At 41.6% G+C, this 19,093-nt stretch overlaps 1 protein-coding gene across 8 annotated transcripts in view; it reads right to left on the reverse strand.

The window, feature by feature from the left end:
- dtnba (dystrobrevin, beta a) overlaps nucleotides 1-19,093 on the reverse strand; it is a 464,573-nt gene that overhangs the window by 389,259 nt on the left and 56,221 nt on the right. For all 8 annotated transcript variants that reach the window (XM_041188318.1, XM_041188316.1, XM_041188314.1 and 5 more), the window contains one exon: nucleotides 86-153. In XM_041188318.1, the coding sequence (XP_041044252.1) occupies nucleotides 86-152 (67 nt within the window). In that variant the 5' untranslated portion in view covers nucleotide 153. The remainder of the gene's footprint in view (nucleotides 1-85; nucleotides 154-19,093) is intronic.

Genomic DNA, 19,093 nt, shown 5'->3' on the forward strand with positions numbered 1-19,093 from the left:
AATGGGCATTCTACATAGCTCTGTACCAACAGAATATCAGTAATCGTGCACTGTTATTCCAGAATTATAAATGCAAGGTACTCACTCATATCCATAAATAGTTGCCTCTTCTCGGCCATGGTCTTCCCTCTTCTTCCACACTCCTCAATCATTCTAATGAAAGAAAAGAAATGACTGTTTGAAGGAGCACACCAGCAGTTTCTAAGCACAAGATCATTTCATGCTCACCATCCATTTGAATCCTATTTTCACTCAGATATACAACTGCAACTCATTCCAGCTGAACTGTTGGTGACAAAAACACCCGAAGCTTTGCCTTACAGTTGTCCTTAGCCTAGGTCAAGTTGCCCGACCAAATACTTCAAGTGGAAACAAAGTGACCAGATCTACGATTAGCACAACAATGAATCAGCCACTGTTTACACAAGAAATTACGTATACTGTAGTCATCCCAAAGGATGGGAGTCCATGGAAATGGGTCATCCATACATTTCACTAAACTGAGCAGATCAAACTAACTAAACTAACCATAACAACTTCACATCTATACTCTCCCAATTTCATAAAGACTGTTACTTATAATTCAATTATTTTTTCAATATGCATGTGCAATAAAAGTTATCCATATTTTAATACATTTGCGTAAATAGGGGTGTTTTAAAATTGACAAAAATATTAACATTGAATTTTAAACAAGGCGATAATAGGAACATAGGAACAGTTATAGGCCATTTAACTCCTTGAGACTGTTCCACCATTCAACAAGATCATGGCAGATCTATGACCCAACCTTATATACCTGCTTTTGGTATCCAAAGGATAAGGGGGCAAAGATCTACCAATCTCAGCTTTAAAATCGCCAATTGATCTACCATCAATTGTCATTTGTGGGAGAGTGTTCCAAACATTGACAACCCTTGTCATGCAGAAGTGTTTCCTAATTTCAGGCCCAAAAGATTTGGCTCTAATTTTTTGACAACCAACCAGAGGAATTAGTTTTTCCCAATCTATACTATTTGCTCTCTTAATATCGTGAAAACTTCAATCATATTATCCATTAACTTACTAAATTCCAGTGAATACAACCGTAATTTGTTTAATCTTTCCTTGTTGTTTGACCCTTGGAGCCCAGGTATCATTCTAGTAAATCTACACTCCTCTCCCAAGGGCAATTTATCCTTCCTAAGATGTGATGCCCAGAACTGCTCGCAGTACTCCATGTGTGGTCTAACCAAGGCTTTGTATAGCTGAAGCATGGCATCCAAACACATGTATTCTGTTCCTCTAGATATAAAGGTCCTCCATTAGTCTTTCTGATTATTTTCTGTTCATGACATTTTCATGATCTGTGTACGTGGTCCCCCAAGTCTCTTTGGACTCCTTCCATTGTTTCACGCAATGATATGGTTATTTAAGACAAGAAACCACAATTGGAATGTTCTGGACATGCCATTATAGAAAGGCCTTTGAATAGATGGAAAAGATGTAACGTTGCTTCATTAAGATCATTTGAAGAATAAAGTGAAATAGCCATCATGAAACATTTGAATTAACAGAACAGTTTCATTATAGATTTCCACTTAGCCTTTTCTGCTGAAAAAGACGTTCAGAGCATTGTAGGTGAATATGATTAGCTCTTGTTATCAGTAACCCAATAACAAAAGGGAACTTTTTAGAATAGGCAATGCTTCATTGAAAGTGGCCAATGAAACCAAGTTAACTGTACCATTTAAGAGGGAATTAGAGCACTTGAAGAGGAAAAAAAAATTAAGAGTCAGAGAAAAGAATAGGAAATGGGATTAAAGTAGAAAGCTGCAACACCCACAGTGCTGTTAGGGAGGGAGTTCCAGAACTCTGACCCAGCGACAGTGAAGGAACAGCAATATATTTCCAAGTCAGGATGGTGATTGACTTGGAGGGGAACTTCCAGATGGTGGTGCTCCCATCTATCTGCTGCCCTTGTCCTTCTAGAAGTTGTAGTCATGGATTTGGAAGGTGCTGCCTGAGGATCCAATGTGAGTTGCTACAGTACATCTTATAGATGGTACACACCGCTGTCACTGAGCGTCAGTGTTGTAGGGAGTGAATGTTTGTGGATGTGGGGTCAATCAAGCAGGCTTTTTTGTCCTGGACAGTGTCATGCTTCTTGAGTGTTGTGGGAGCTGCACTCATCTAGGCAAGTGGGGAGTGTTCCATCACACTCCTGACTTGTGACTTGTAGATGGTGGATAGTCTTTGGGGAGTCAAGTGGTGAGAAACCCATTGCAGGATTCCTAAACTCTGACCTGCTTTTGTAGCCACAGTATTTACATGGCTAGTCCAGTTCAGTTTCTGGTCAATGGTAACCCCCCCAGGACGTTGATAGTGGGAGATTCAGTGATGGTATTGCCATTGAACTTCAAGGGGCAATGGTTAGATTTTCTCTTGTTGGAGATGGTCATTGCCTGACACTTGTGTGGTGCGAATGTTACTTGCCACTTGTCAGCCCAAACCTAGATATTGTTCAGGTCTTGCTGCATTTGGACATGGACTGCTTCAGTATCTGGGGAGTCGTGAATGGTGCTGAACATTATGCAATCATCAGTGAACATCGCACCTCTAGTCTTATGATAGAAGGAAGGTCATCGATGAAGCAGCTGAAGATAGTTGGGCCGAGGACACTACCCTGAGGGACTCCTGCAGTGATGTCCTGGAACTGAGATGATTGACCTCCAACAACCACAACCATCTTCCTTTGTGCTAGGTATGACTCCAGCCAGCAGAGAGTTTTCCCCCTGATTCCCATTGATTCCAGTTTTGCTAGGGCTCCTTGATACCACACTTGGTCAAATGCTGCCTTGATGTCAAGGGCAGTCACTCTCACCTCAGCTCTTTGGTCCATGTTTGAACCAAGGCTGTAATGAAGACAGGAGTTGAGTGGCCTGGCAGAACCCAACTGGGCATCAGTGAGCAGGTTATTGCTAAGCAAGTGCCATTTGATAGCACTGTTGATGACCCCATCCATTACTTTACTGATGATCGAGTGTAGACTGATGGAGCGGTAATTGGCTGGGTTGGATTTGTCCTACTTTTTGTGTACAGGGCAAACCTGGGCAATTTTCTACATAGCCGGGTAGATGCCAGTGTTATAGCTGTACTGGAACAACTTGTCTAGGGGCGCGGCAAGTTCCGGAGCACAAGTCTTCAGTACTATTGCCAGAACATCATCAGGCCCCATAGCCTTTGCAGTATCCAGTGCCTTCAGCTGTTTCTTGATATCATGTGGAGTGAATCGAAATGGCTGAAGGCTGGCATCTGTGATGCTGGGGACCTCTGGAACAGGCCAAGATGGATCATCCACTCGGCACTTCTGGCTGAAGACTGTAGCAAATGCTTCAGCCTTATCTTTTGCATTTCTGCGCTGGGCTCCTCCATCATTGAGGATGGGGATATTTGTGGAGCCTCCTCCTCCTGCAAGTTGCGTATCTGTCCACCACCATTCACGACTGGGTGTGCCAGGACTGCAGAGCTTAGATCTGAACCATTGGTTGTGGGATTGCTTAACTCTATCACTTGCTGCTTATCCTGTTGGCATGTAAGTAGTCCTACGGCATAGCTTCACCAGGTTGACACCTCATTTTAGGTATGTCTACTGCTGCTCCTCGCATGCCCTCCTGCCCTCTTCACTGAACCAGGGTTGATCCCCTGGCTCAAGGTTAATGGTAGAGTGGGGGATACACCAGGCCATGAGGTTATGAATTGTGTTTAAGTACAATTCAGCTCCTGATGGCCCACAGCGCAATGCCATTCAGGATGTTAGATCATAAAAAAGGACTTTTCCATGCAATTCAAAACTTGTAAAGTTTATTGCTTTGAAGCTTATTTTAATTATAATTTAAAAGTATAAATCTGCTTACAGGTAGACCTTGCACCATGGCAGATCTTTGCTTTAATAGCTTGAGCTAAGGCTTATCTGGTTATACTTATTTAATGCAGAGCTAGTGTGCCAAGATCACATTTTTACGGAGAAAATGTAATATACAAATTAAACCAATCTCTAAAGCTGCACCTGATTTAAAAAGAAATGAAAAACCGACTTCCAAAGGATAAAGCAACATTTTTGTTGAAAATAATTGTAGTTATTGTCTAAGCTGATACATACATTCTTTCCTAGTACTGTATGCTTCTTTTGATGTTTGCAGTGTCAGAGAAACAGAGCCTCAATTTATTCAATTCATTTTCAAATACAGTGCACCAAAATTAAATTTAAATAAATACTTTCAATAAAACCCTAGCACTTATCTACTCTCACATCCGATGCACAAATCTGCACTCGGTGTCTTGTAGGCTTAATTGATGTGTTAACGCAGTGGATACCGACACGTGTATCCCAAACCCCCATAAAAAGGCAACAGAAAGGTGCCTCGCAGCTGGTTGTTTAAAAGAAAACAGAGAAGCATAATCTATTGTATTCCTCAATAAGCACAGTAACTGTACAGTGCAGGCCACGCCAAAAGAATGATGAAAATCCAATGTTATAAATTAAAAGGGTTCAGTTAACCGTTACGGCAAACATCAAACCACTCTTCCTTCCACTTTCTACTGCTAATTTTCTTCACTCCTTACGAATTGAAGGTACAAGCTCATCCTGGAGTATGGTGTATCTCTATTCTTCAAGCGCAAGCCTCAACAGCAAACACTGGCAGGCGTCTGAAGTGGGGGTGTAGCCTTAGTTACCACCTACATATACAATCGTGACCTTGCTACGGAGTCAGGAAATTAGAGCTTGTGTAATGGAGGCTGAAGACAGAACGTGCTGATGGCAGGTACTGTCGAGTTCTAACGTTGGAGGCTTATTAACATGTACTGTGTAGCTCTTGCATTCAAAAGCAGCGGAGCAGCTGACTCTTTATACACAATGCTCAAAGTCAGATCTGTGAAAATACATCAGTGGATTGTCACTCCACTCTAATGTAAACAAATAAAAACAAAGAAAAATTGGAGTAAAATATTCAGCAAGGTAACGAATAGGCAATGCTAAGGGCTTGGCTGACCAAAGAATTGTATTCTCAGTGCACAAGAAATTTGACCCACAAAGAGAACATCTAACTATTTATTATGGCATCACATAAAGATATAGAGACCCTAATTATAGCATCACTTCCATTAAATCCACGGATTTTAAAAAAAAAACTTCACAAAGTAAAGAAAATGGATAAGAAGTTTTGCAAGCACCGGGGCGGCTAACAAACAGAAGAAAGATTAACAATGTAGTGATTTACTTAAAAAAAAAATCAAAAACAGAAAATTCCTGACATTAAGCATCAGGCCCTCAGCAACTGGAGATACCAAAGAAAGCAATTCCAACAAAAGGGCTTGAACCCAAAACATTCATCCACCTTTTCTTTTCACATATGCTGACACGACCTTGTTTTAGTTGTACAGTGCTAGCATGCTTTCTTAGTCCATAGCATGGATTGATTTATTATAAAACGAAACATCTTTTTTCAAACAAGTTGCAAGAACTGGTTAACACACAATTGGTAACCTGGAATTGTAACTATCTATTGCGTTTAAAATTCCCAACACACACACACACACACACACACACACACACACACACACACACACACACACACGACAACAAATAGGGTCTCTGCAGAGATTGGTAGTTGAAGAAAGAACTTTACAAAAAGGATAAAGTTTGCAGGGACGCTGTCAATCTGGTGCTCCCTCCTTACTCCCTCTACCATAGCATACTCAGAAAGCAACCCTCCGGCTCGCCATACTGGAAGTGTACATTGAATTGCCAAGTTACATTTTATATTTATTAGCATTGAAGATTATGTTGGAACCATATCTGCAAGAGCTGTATTTTCTTTAAAAATTTGGAAGGATATTGCATTATTTGGACACTTGAGAACTAACTTTTTTTTTTAAAAGGTCATAAGTTCACCTTAGACTGGAGCAAGCGTGCCTTTTACAAGAAATAACCTGACCAGCATGGCACTAGGGCAGGTGGGGGTGCCTGCCTGCTTATTTGAACTGCAATTACTTTAATTGATGTTAAAAAAAAGCTGTAAAGGCAAAGGCCTGGCGATTTACTAGAAATCACCTGATGGAGGAGATTTATGTTTTGAACTGAGTTGGGAATGAACTGAGAAGGGGAAAAGCTGCCCAGCTCAGGCTCTCCTTGCCTTGCTCGAAATACAGTGTGGTTATTAGTACCCAGCTAGCAATACTCATCTCAGGGGAACTTGTCGATATTTGGAAACCTCAGAGACTGAGACAAGGAGGATTGATTCAGCTCTATTTTCCTCCATGCTGAGATTCCATTGGTGAGAACCTCCAGACATCGACTGGATTAGCGATCCATCTTGCATGAGGGAGCACCAGATTGACAGCATCCCTGCGAACTTTATCCTTTTTATAAAGTTTTTTCTTCAACCACCAATCTCTGCAGAGACCCTATTTGTTGTCGCGTGTGTGTGTGTTGGGAATTTTAAACACAATAGATAGTTACAATTCCAGGTTACCAATTGTGTGTTAACCATTTCTTGCAACTTGTTTGAAAAAAGATGTTTCGCTTTATAATAAATCAATCATGCTGAGTTTATTGAAAGAAGCCTGGTTGAAGTCTCTTTTATTCTGGGTCTACCAGTAGCGAAGGCAAATAATTGACCATTTTGATGAGTGAATTAAACTTTTAAACTAATGGTGTGACCTGTGGAGTAGTAGGGCTAGAGAAATTGCGCAGCTTTCCTATCCTGGTTGTAACAATTAGTGTGACCCCCTTCTCAGGTCATTCCCAACCAAGTTCAAAACAACAAGTTCAAAACATGAAATCACCTGATGGAGGAGATTTCAGTAAATCACTAGGCCTTTGCCTTTAAAACTATTTTTCCCCTCCATCAATTAAAGTAATTGCAGTTCAAATAGGCAATTAGATGCAGAGCATGAAAAACTGCATACTTCAAATAAACACAAAAGCATCATGTGGTAAGAGGATTACCAAATATGATGGAAGTAATGTAATGGTGTAACGATGAAGGCATTACACTAACTCAAGTTCCACCAATGATTACGATAGCCAATTTGCACACAGTGAGCCCATTAAATGCACAAAGATGAAAGGCCAGTTAAACTTTTTCAAGAGTATTGGCTGATGAACCAATGTAGACCAAGCCACCAGAGAACTCCATACTTTTTCTCAAATATTGTCATGCACCGGGATCTTGATTCAAAGTTACAGCCAAATAAAAGCTCAAGAGACCCATCAGCAATACCTTAGTCATCAGATGAAGAAAAGATTCAGGTCATCCCAACACAATTGGCTCTGCAAAGCTTCCTGACCAACATCTAAAGAACCTTTATTAAGGCCAATTAATCAGAGGCTATGGCAAAAGTAAGTGATCACTCACTATTAAAGGAGAGTTTTGGAGAATGTCAAATCTCTTTTACAACACAGAGCATTTGAAAAATAAACTCTAATTTCACTGCAAATTTGCACACCTCAATTCACCATTCACACGAGAAACAAAATAAAACCTAGAAACCCAAGGCTAGTTTACATATTTTTAATGTTACATTTCTTTAAGTGTGCATCAAACCTCCGTGGGGTCTTAAGACATAAAGCCGGATACTATGAATTTGAACTGATTCTATACATTTAGCCATGGTATAGTACAATGGACCTATATTAGAGACTAAATAGAGACAGGAACACTCAGGTTAGAACTACTGGATTCCAATTCCAAGGTAATTAACTTCATGATAAATAATAGCAACAGATCAGATTTTGTTTTTATTTCAAATTTCCAGCATCCACAGTGTTTTTCGAAAATTAAGAGTTTGGATTTATTTAAAATTGCAAAATTTCTACCAAGCCACATGGTGGAGCATTTTATGGAAGCAAAAATGTTTTAATCCAGACATAGAAATAAGTAACCAGTTCCTTCCCACAATATGCACCTGGTATCAGATGATTGGGGAGTGCCTTTAAAGCAGCAACAGAGAAGACACTGGCTTCTCTACCTTATTATAAGGGACAGAAATGTGAGGTATAGTCAAGCTGTATGGAATAAAAGAGAAACAATTTTCACTATGTAAAACATATACTGCGTATAATAAATGGTACTGTATTGTCCAGGCACCAGTCTATTTGGCAAAGAAAGCATGGCCACTGTTCTTTGAATGCACAGACACCTTAACCCGATTATTGTTGAAATAAAATTTTCCATGTTAGTCAGATTTACCTTTTAATCACTTGGTAATGCTCCAGAAAATCCTACAGTGCCCTTGAATACACAGCTTCACTTATACAGCGTAAGCCTGAGCACTTGTCTTCTCAGCTCCCAGGGACTGCCACTACACTGCTGTTGCAAGCTGAAGTGTTTGTTTTCCATACCATTAAATGAAGATTACAGAACAGGTTTTTACATCAGGAAAACATGCAAGATCATGCTTTGTTAATACATGATCCTAATCTTGCACTGGAGAACTTTCAGATCCACTATCTCCAGTTATCCTTTTGACTTTCTGGTTGCAAATCCACAAGACTAGATTTTCATTTATCAATTGCCAGTTACAAAATTCGTCTTCAAGCAGGGGTCCCTAGTGCCTTCAGATTTGATTTATTTACGGGCACATTATGTTGCTACATACAGTATAAGTAAGGCAAGTTTCCTGCAACGATAGTGCCGCTTACCTCTGGCTAACAGACAGTATTGTTCAAGGAAATGAGAAGGGATCATTCAATTTTGCTAATATTTGCATGATCCCAGGGGAACAACTTTCAGAAATGGTCTCCGGTATGAACCGATTTTGCAGAGGGTCTCTGGATGTGAAGCAACATCTGTAGGAGTTTGCACAAAAAAACACATGAAAACCCTTGAGGTCCAGGAGCAAAACTCCAACATTGTACCAAATTATTCGTCTGTGGGACACAGGCAATTCATCTATTCAAACCTTTTGTTATATTTTTATATTATTTGTGAAGAGCTAGGAACTAATTATTATGAGAATGTGCATCTGGGGTGCCCCATATTACTGCTGCACTACCGTCAGGTGCCAGGTAATAAAATCAGTCTATCAGTTCACCAGCTACATGAAGAGCAGCAAGAAATACACTCGGCGAAGTTCCAGCATTTTGAAGTTAAAGTGTGCTTATTTCTAACTTAAGCCAGAAGACTTAACATGGTAGCAACCCGTAAGTAGAAATCCAAACATTTTAAATGTACTTAATGCTGAATTAGGTTGATAAAGCAACTTAAATTAGTGCTTGAGAGAGAGAGAGGGGAAAACACTTATTGAATCATGTGATAATGAAATGGCTGCTGCAGCAGCAATGAACACACAGTTACAGCCTATGATGAATTATGATGCTGCTGATGTCATAGAGGCATTTAAAGTTTAAACAGATTGACAATCAGTTGCTTTCTAAAAGGCACTTGCGAAGAGCAAAGGGTCAGCTACATCCTTTTTGTGTGGAGAGAAAGGGTTAAATTCGTTTAATAGCTCGGAGTGGAGTGAAAACGACAGCAGCAACCCAATTTTTTTCAAAAATGCAGCAAACATCTCCAGCCAAAGTCAAATCATCGAATCTATCAATGTGAATTTCAAGGCCTGAGGCAGGAATCAGGTGAGCCTGGTGACAATTTCCTAACAAGACAGAAAAATACAGCCAGAAAATGTAAATTCAAGGACAAAGATGAAATGCTACTAGATCAGCTCATTTGGGGCTCTGCGCACTCAAAATTTAAAAAAAAGGTTCAATTGGAAAGGACAAACTCTCAATATCAGGTGGTGGAAATTACCAGGCAAATGAAGCCATGGGTAAACAAATGAAGCAACTGACTACCCAAATGGCTAACTTTCATTTCAGTTAAGGAAAAGGCAGCAGGGTTATTGCAGTGAAGGAGCAGCAAAAAACGCTCACCAGAAAGAGAGAAACATGTGCAAGAGATGTGGGCAACCACAAGTTCATCACTATATGGAAGTGTCCCGCATTTGGATCAAACTGCAGAACTTGTGAAAATCCAAATCACTGGGAAAAAAAAAACGTGCAGAACAAAGAAAAAAGATGGTAAATGATTTATCAGAGGCAGATCAACAGGGCGAATGAAAAGTAAAACAAAACCAAAACATTTACGCCCTGGAGGATGATAATGGGCAGAATCTTGCCCCTTGACGGGTGGGCTTGGTGGGAGAGGTCGGGAAGCTGACCCCTGCCCGCAAATCGAGGACGGAAGGCGATTTCACACTGGCGGGCCAATTAAGATCCGCTCAGTGTGAAACGCGAGCGGCAATGCTCACTTTATATCTCCCTGAAGCACAGAGCTGCCTCGGGGAGATGGAGCATTTTCAAAAAAATTAATAAAGAAATAAATAATGTAATAAAACAAGTCCCCACTCAGGTGACAGAATCACGTTAGCAGGGACATGTTATTAATTAAATTTTAATTTTTTATTTTATTTTGATTTGCTTTAGGAAACCTCATCCCGCCCCTGAGGTTTCCTGAAAAGTGCAAAGGCTGCTTAATTTAACTCAATTGAGGCCTTAGCAGACCTTCTAATTGTTGGTGGGTGCGCTGTTGACTCCGGCGCAACTGCGCGTTGACATCGGGACACTCGCTCAATGTTAACACATGTCGCTTTGTGCTCGAAAGGGTCGGGATGCGCGCCCACCTCAAAATTTAGCTCGAAATTTTGCCCCATGAGTTAGAGGACACTGTAATCGTTGGAGCCATACAACTGCATGAAAAGGGCTGGCAGCAACAGTCCCCAGAGAAAAGAAATCCACAATGCCATTCAGGTCAGGAAGATGGTGGGAAATGAGCGCACAACCTTTATCTTGGGTTGAGCATTTAGTGAAGAGCAGCAGCTTATCTCAGTAACTATGAGGTGAATGAGGTGACACTGAGGGTTGGAGGTAGAACATCTGATCAGGAGCAAGGAAGAATTTTTTTTTTTTAATTTATTTGTTCACGGGATGTGGGCATCTCTGGTTAGGCCAACATTTACTGCGCATCCCGAATTGCCCTTCAGGAGATGGTGGTGAGCTTCCTTCTTGAACCGCTACAGTGCAAGTGGTGTAAGTGCATCCATACATTCCCAGCCTCTGCCCTGCTCTTGTAGCTACAGTATTTCCATGGCTGATCCAGTTCAGTTTCTAGTCAATGGTAAACACAGAACGTTGACAGTGGGGTTTTCAGTGATGGTAATGCCATTGAATGTCACGGGGAGATGGTAAGATTCTCTTTTGTTGGAGATGGTCATTGCCTGGCACTTGTGTGACATGAATGTTACTTGCCACTTGTCAGCCCAAGCCTGGATATTGTCCAGGTCTTGTTGCATTTGGACATGGACTGCTTCAGTATCTGAGGAGTCACGATTGTGCAGAACATTGTGGAATTATCAGCAAACATCCCCGCTTCTGAACTGAGATGATCATTGATGAAGCAGCTGAAGATGGTTGGGCCGGAGACACTGCCCTGGGGAACTCCTGCAGTGGCATCCTGGAACTGAGTTGATTGACCTCCAACAACCACAAGCATCTTCCTTTGTGCTAGGTATGACTCCAACCAATGACGAGATTTCCCCCTGATTCCCATCGACTCCAGGTTTGCTAGGGCTCCTTGATACCACACTCAGTCAGATGTTGCTTTGATGTCAAGGGCAGTCACTCTCACCTCACCTCTGGAGTTCAGCTCTTTTGTCCATGTTTGGACCACAAGGCTGTAATATGGGGTCAGGAGCTGAATGGCCCTGGCGAAACCCAAACTGGGCGTCAGTGAGCAGGTTATTCCACACTCAATATTCAGTATTATTGCTGGAATGTTTTAGGACCCATACCCTTTGCAGCATCCAGTGCCTTCAGCCATTTCTTGATATCATGTGGAGTGAAATTCAATTGGTTGATGACTGGCATGTGACGTTGGGAACCTCAGGAGAAAGCCGAGATGGATCATCCACGATGATTCTGGCTAAGATGATTGCAAATACTTCAGACTCATTTTTTGTACTGATGTGCTGGGCTCTCCCATCATTGAAGATGGGGATACTTTTTGAGCTTCTTCCTCCAGTTAAGTTGCTTAATTGTCCACCACCAAGCCCAAGCCTGGATATTGTCCAGGTCAAGCAGTCCATGTCCAAATGCAGCAAGTTCAGGACAATATCCAAGCTTGGGTTGACAAGTGGCAAGTAACGTTCACGTCACACAAGTGCCAGGCAATGACCATCTCCAACAAGAGAGAATCTAGCCATCGCCCCTTGATGTTCAATGGCACTACCATCACTGAAGCTTGACACTGTCTAGGACGAAGCAGCCCATTTGATTGGCACCACATCAACAAGCATATTCACACCTTCCACCACCGACATAGGTACAGCAGTTCCCTTCCAAGTCACTCACCATCCTGACTTGGAAATATATCATCATTCCTTCACAGTCACTGGGTCAAAAATCCTGGAACTCCCTTCCTAACAGCACTGTGGGTGTACCTACACCAAATGGACTGCAGCGGTTCAAGAAGGCAGCTCATCATCACTTTCAAGGGGCAATTAGGGATGGGCAATAAATGCTGGCCCCGCCAGCAAAGCCAACATCTCGTAAATGAATTTTTAAAAACATCCACGATTGGACGTGACAAGACTGCAGAGCTTAGATCTGATTCATTGATTGTGGGATTATTTAGCTCTGCTAATCGCATGCTGCTTGTGCTGTTTGGCACACAAATAGCCCTGTGTTGTAGCTTTAGCAAATTGACACCTTATTTTTAAGTATACCTGGGGCTGCTCTTGACATGCCCTACTGCACTCTTCATTGAACCAGGTACAAATCTAGCACAAATCTGAATCTGGTACAAATGTACCCAGTGTTTTGATGAGACGGTGGACATTTCGATGATTTTGAGTATCACAGCACTGTCAATCTCGCAATGAAGCCAGTGATTCATCGCCCATGTGAAGTACCAACAGAACTGTAAGGAAGGGAACTCCAAGAGATGGAAGAAAAGGTGATCACCAGAGTCACCAAGCCTTCAGATTGGGTAAATTCCATCGTGAGGCCAAATGGGCAGCTTAACGTTTGTCTGGATCCCAAAGATCTTAATCAAGCAATAAAGAGGAATCACTCCCCTATTCCAAAACTGGAAAAAAAAAATCACAACAGCACTGACAGGGCAAAATTTTCAGCAAAGACTGATAGCAGAAACAGCCACTGGAATGTGAAGTTTGAAAAGAAATCTTTGCCAGTGACAGTCCTGAAAAAAAAATCACAACCATCTCTGAGATAGAAGCTCCAAGAGACAAGAAAGGGCTGAGGAGTTTCCTTGGCTTGATCCAGTCCATGAGTTCTTTCATACCTCACATGTCAAGACACAGAACAAACCGACAAGAGCTGATGAAAGACGATGCTGAGTGCCTGTGGTCAGAGTCACACGAGAGGAGATTCAAGAAACTCAAACAAGTTGCAAGCGGCAAGTCTGTCATACTACGACAGAAAGAAACCTGTCACACTGCATATAGATGCTTTTACAAAAGGACTGGAGCAGCCCTAGTACAAAAGGGTAAACCCCAGTACAAGAGGTAAATCTTTGGATACATTCGCATCTATAGCTCTGACCTCAGCTGAGACCTTATACATCAAGATAGAAAGAGAGGTTTTGACAGTCATGTACGGATGTGACAAATTCCATGCATATCTCTTTGGGAGAACGTTCATAGTGGATCATCGTACAGTAGAGCAGCTCTACAAGAAAAACCTGCATAAAGCACCAGCAAGAATGCAGAGGTTACTCTTGAGGCTTCAGAGTTATGATTTCCCTCTGAAACACAAGCCAGGAAGAGGAACAGTGCTAACAGATGCCCTATCTCAGTTGTCAGAAAAGCAAGAAAAAACATCAACAACACTGACAACATCACTAACCAGTGAAACAACAATACCAGCATCACCAACAAGTGGTACAACATCAACAATGTCACCAGCAAGTAACACAACATTGGCAACATCAAGCAAAACTCCTACATTGCCAGCAGCAGCAGCACTACACATCGCCTGTGCACCGTGCCAACTCATCAGTGAGAAAGGGAAATGTCAAATCTACAAGATGGGGCATGACATCCGATCACTTAAGCCACACCATGAATAATGATTTACTGAGGAAAAAAAAAGCTATAAAAGTCTGGTAAGGTGTCTAGTTTATTTTTAAAAGTCAATTGTTAATCTTCTTTAGTGTAGAAAAAAAAGTAACAATTGGAACAGTTGTATTGATATAGAGGCATTATATTTTTTTAAAAGAAAGAGGGATGTTATATTGTTATATTATTTATAAAGAGCTAGGAACTAATTGTTTTGAGAATGTATATCTGGGGTGACATATCTTCCTTCTGCACTGCAGACGTGTGTCGACTAACAATGTTTCAGTTTCATTCCACTACCAACAAAGAAAACAGCAAGCAACACACCCGATGAAGCTCCAGCATTGAGCCGAGAGTGTGACCACAACAATAACTCCAACTCAGAAGTCCTATGATAACCTTTGACCTGCAGAGGACAGAAACCTGTACGGCACACAAGGCATTTCTGCTGACCTAGTCAAGTCGCAGAACGAAAGATAGGTTCCAAAGTTAGTAATAACAGTCCAAAAGTAAATTAAACTGCATTGAAAGTTATGGAATAAGAGCTATTTCCAGCACTGGTGAAGAGTCAACTGAATTTTCACAGGTGCTGCCAGACTTACTTTTGTTTTGAATTCCCAACATTTCCTGTTCTTTTCCTTTTGACAAGAGCCACTAAATTACGACTTCTGGAATTAATATGGACGGTTGGAAAGAACATTTTCAAATCGTACTACAGCAACACTCTACCGATTTTTGCAATCAGCAACTGAAGAGCAAAGCACCAACGCAAAGTGCAGAGGAGTGAAAAATTCCAGAGCATCACACGCACAATAAAGACTGAGATACATGGGTGATTTGGCCAGGTCCCTGTGCTGCTGCAGTGAATGCTTGGTCACAAGTCCAAGACTCACAACAGTACAAATGAACACTGAATTCCTTTGAACAAAACAAAATGTTTAAAAATATGCCATTTTAATTGGTCTTACTAAAATACCAAATTTAAAGAGAAAAATCCGTTCTCCCCGAGAAGCATATATAAACTAGGAAGCAAATCACTTACGAAATGAATTACTTGCTACATTGGGAACTGCTTAAGATTTTGGAGGAACTCACTAAATCAAACCAGTCCACACAGGGGCATACATCAACTTTTCGTGGGCTGAACGCAGTCATTTCTCTGACAGCACAGCAGGGCAAACAGCCAGAGTTCATGTACTCTGCACATTTAAGTACTGTATTAACACTCTATCCAGGCAAAAGCAGATATACTGCAAATCTACAGGAGTGCTTTCCTTTAGTCAAGCACACAATATTTATTCATCTCTGCTGGCCATCCTTCAGATTTGACAACATTAACCAAATACATAACAGCTCACATCAGTAAGTATCCCCTGTGTTTGTAGCCACTTCAACAATTAAGGAAAATTACAGCACAGAGAGTGGCCATTCACTCCATCCGACCTCTGAATTTTTTCAGGGTTTGGTCCCACAAAAAATTTTTTTTTTTTTTTTTAGAGTTGGCGTTTCACCATACGTTAACTCTGTTTCTCTCTCCACAGATGTTGTCAGGCCTGTTGAGTTTTTCCAGCATTTTCTGTTTTTGTTACGAATTCAAGTTAATAGCTTAAAGATTAAATTTGTGGTGTAGCTCTATTTTATTCTACTAAAGGTGCTACTGCAAATGTAATCTTTAAGCCTCTGAATATTGAAGCAAACTGCATTACAGTAGGGCTAACCTTTGGTCACCCCCACTTGCTCTCTTCATAGTTTCACATCTACTCCTTTGCCTGGTTTCATTTGTAAAACAAGACCAATTGGTTCATCAACCCTGATACTTTTTACAGGCTATGAATGACTGTTCAAACACAAATCATTACGATGTTCAGCAAGCGTTTTGTACAGTCGATGCCCGCTGGAGAGACAAATCAAGCAAAACCCAGGCATACCTTCCCAAATTTTAAAACAGGGAGAGGGAGAAGCTTTTGCATAATTTTCTCACAAATGGAGTCACATGCCAGCATGCAGGTAAGGGTGTGACTGCTGGACGGCAGGAGTAAGGGAGGTACAGAAAGAGGTCCCACAAAAACTGGTTCTGCCCAGGATGTATACTCTGCTTCAACAAAAACAGAATTACCTGGAAAAACTCAGCAGGTCTGGCAGCATCGGCGGAGAAGAAAAGAGTTGACGTTTCGAGTCCTCATGACCCTTCGACAGAACTGTCGAAGGGTCATGAGGACTCGAAGCGTCAACTCTTTTCTTCTCCGCCGATGCTGCCAGACCTGCTGAGTTTTTCCAGGTAATTCTGTTTTTGTTTTGGATTTCCAGCATCCGCAGTTTTTTTTGTTTTTATCTCTGTATACTCTGCTTGCTTGCTGTGAATTAAGAAAGCAGGCTGCGGCTCAGATGACAGAATGCGAACCATGGCACCATTAATCAGGAGGCAGCGGGATGAGGGGTGGGAGGAAGTGGGTGATGGCCTTGGGGGTGTGGAGAAAGGAAAACAGCAGAATAGGAAGATTGCAGTCATCGGGAGCCTGATAATCAGGAAGAGGGATAGTGCCCTCTGCAGCTGTGACCACGTGTCCAGTGGGGCGTGTTGCCTAACTGGTGCAAAGCTAAGGATAGCTCAGATCAAGTGGGAGATGATAGCACAGTGGTAATGCCAACAGACTAGTAATCGAGAGGAAAACAAAAAATAGCTGGAAAAACTCAGCAGGTCTGACAGCATCTGCGGAGAGAAATACAGTTAACGTTTCGAGTCCGTGTGACTCTTCATCAGAACTAAGAAACATAGAAATGATTTGGAATATAAGCTGGTTGAGGGGGAGTGGGACAGGTGGAGCTGGATAGGGGGCCAGTGATAGGTGGAGGCAAAGCAAAGATTGCCAAAGATGTCATAGACAAAAGGACAAAGGGGTGTTGACGGTGGTGATATTAACTGAAGCTGTGAAAGCCCAGGCTAATGCTCTGGGACATGAGTTCAAATCTCACAAAAGCATCCAGTGGAATTTAAATTAATATTAATTATAAATAAGTTTGGAATTGAAAGCTAGTTTCAGTAATGGTAACCATGTCAACTATCATCGTTTGCTGTAAAAGCCCATCTGGTTCACAAATGTCCTTTAGGAGAGGAAATCTGCCTTCCTTAATACCTGGTCTGGCCTACATGTGACTCCAGACCCACAGCAACGTGGCTGAATTTTAACTGCCCTCTGAAATGTTCATTTCATGAGCAATTGGGGATGGGCAACAAATGCTGACCTTTCCAGTGACCTGACATCTCATGAAAAGAATAAAGAAGAAAAAGAAAAACTGGCGAGGAACTTGGAAAGGGAGGGGGGAAGGTCCCATTGTCATGGTCCATGCTGGGGCCAAGAACATAAAAGGGAGAAAAGTGAAGAGGGCTTACTAAGGGAATGTCAGAAGTTAGGTACTGAATTAAAAACCTCATGGACATTAATCTCAAGCTTACCACATGAACTACAAGCTAACTGGCACAGGGATAGGAGAGATCAGGAAGCTGAAAGCGCAGCTGAAAGACTGGAACAGGAAGATGTACATGAATCACTATCCTACCAGAAAGGATATATCGACCTGTCATTTGAACTTTAAAATTTGTAAGTTGAGGGGCATGGGGATGGGGAAGTGTGGTGGTGCAGAGAGTGGGGTAGAAATCTGGAGGAAATAAGTCTGAAGTCCTCTCTAGGGACAGGCTGAGAGGCAGGGGGCGTGTAGGATGGTGAGGGAAGGCAGGGATGAAATGCCCTTCACCCCCGCCCCCCCATGATGGCATTTTACCAGCAGCAGAAAAGGTGGCCCACAGACCTAATTGAGCCATTTTGGTTACCAATTAAGAGCCTATTCCCATCAGCACTGGCAGCTCTTGGAGGAGGGGGAGGGGCCTCATCCTTTAATTAGACAGGAGCTTGACAACAATTAATTATTTGCCATACGGGGCAAAAATGCAGCCAGGAGTCCCACAAACAGCCAATGTGGGGTTCCTCCCAGCTTCCATGTCCATCACTGAGACCCCTGGTGCCCTGACTCAATTCTGGCCATTGTGTGCAGGACTCCTTTCTTACCCAGTAAGTTTAAAGTTGAACAAAAGAAGGAGCACTCTAGCGAGAAACAAGCCTGAACAGGTAAGAGAAGTAAATGTTATCTGTGTCTGTAGAATGCTTTACTACTTATATTCCTTGATCATTGAATTTCATAGTTTTCCTTTGCCTTTGACATTTATCCTAATTTTTTCATGTTCTTTTCTGTCATCTGCTTCTTTGTTGAACTCATTTCATTATTCACCCAATGATGTGTCATTAAATGCTTGTTAACCCACTGCAATCCTTTTAGATACCTGATAAAGGGTTTGATAGGGTGGATGTAGAGAAGATGTTTTCAATTACAAGATGATCAGTACTAGAGGCCATAAATTTAAGATCATCAACAATAAGTTCAAGAGGGAATTTGGGAGAAACTTCCTTTATCCAAAGATTGGTTAGAATGTGGAAATTTCTACTTTAATAGGTAGCTGCGGCAAATTAACTGATGCATTTATAGGAAAGCCAGATAAATACAAGAAGGAGAAAGGAATAGAAGGATATGTTGATGGGGTTTTCTGTAGAATTTTGGGCAGAGGCTTGTGTGGAGAGCAAACACCAGAATAGAACTGGTGAGCAAAATGGCCTGCTTCTGTTCTGTAAAGATGTAATATCACATTCTGTATTCCTCATCCTAGATCAGTCGCCTTTCTTAACATGACATTTCAGTCATTCCTAGCAGCTCAGAAGCTAGTGTTCAACACAGAATTCGGTTATCTTGATTTGTATCTGTCTTTATTACTTAAAATTCCAATAGAAACAAGACAGTCATCTGGGAAAGACATTTGGGAAAGCGTTAACTTGAAACAGCATCAGCACTATTCTGACAAGCAGCCTACCACCTGAAACATTAACCTTTTCTTGCAAATGCTGAAAACCTGAATTAAACAGAAAAT

This window comes from Carcharodon carcharias, chromosome 5, assembly GCF_017639515.1.
Source record: "Carcharodon carcharias isolate sCarCar2 chromosome 5, sCarCar2.pri, whole genome shotgun sequence".
In the NCBI taxonomy this organism is placed as follows: Eukaryota; Metazoa; Chordata; class Chondrichthyes; order Lamniformes; family Lamnidae; genus Carcharodon; species Carcharodon carcharias.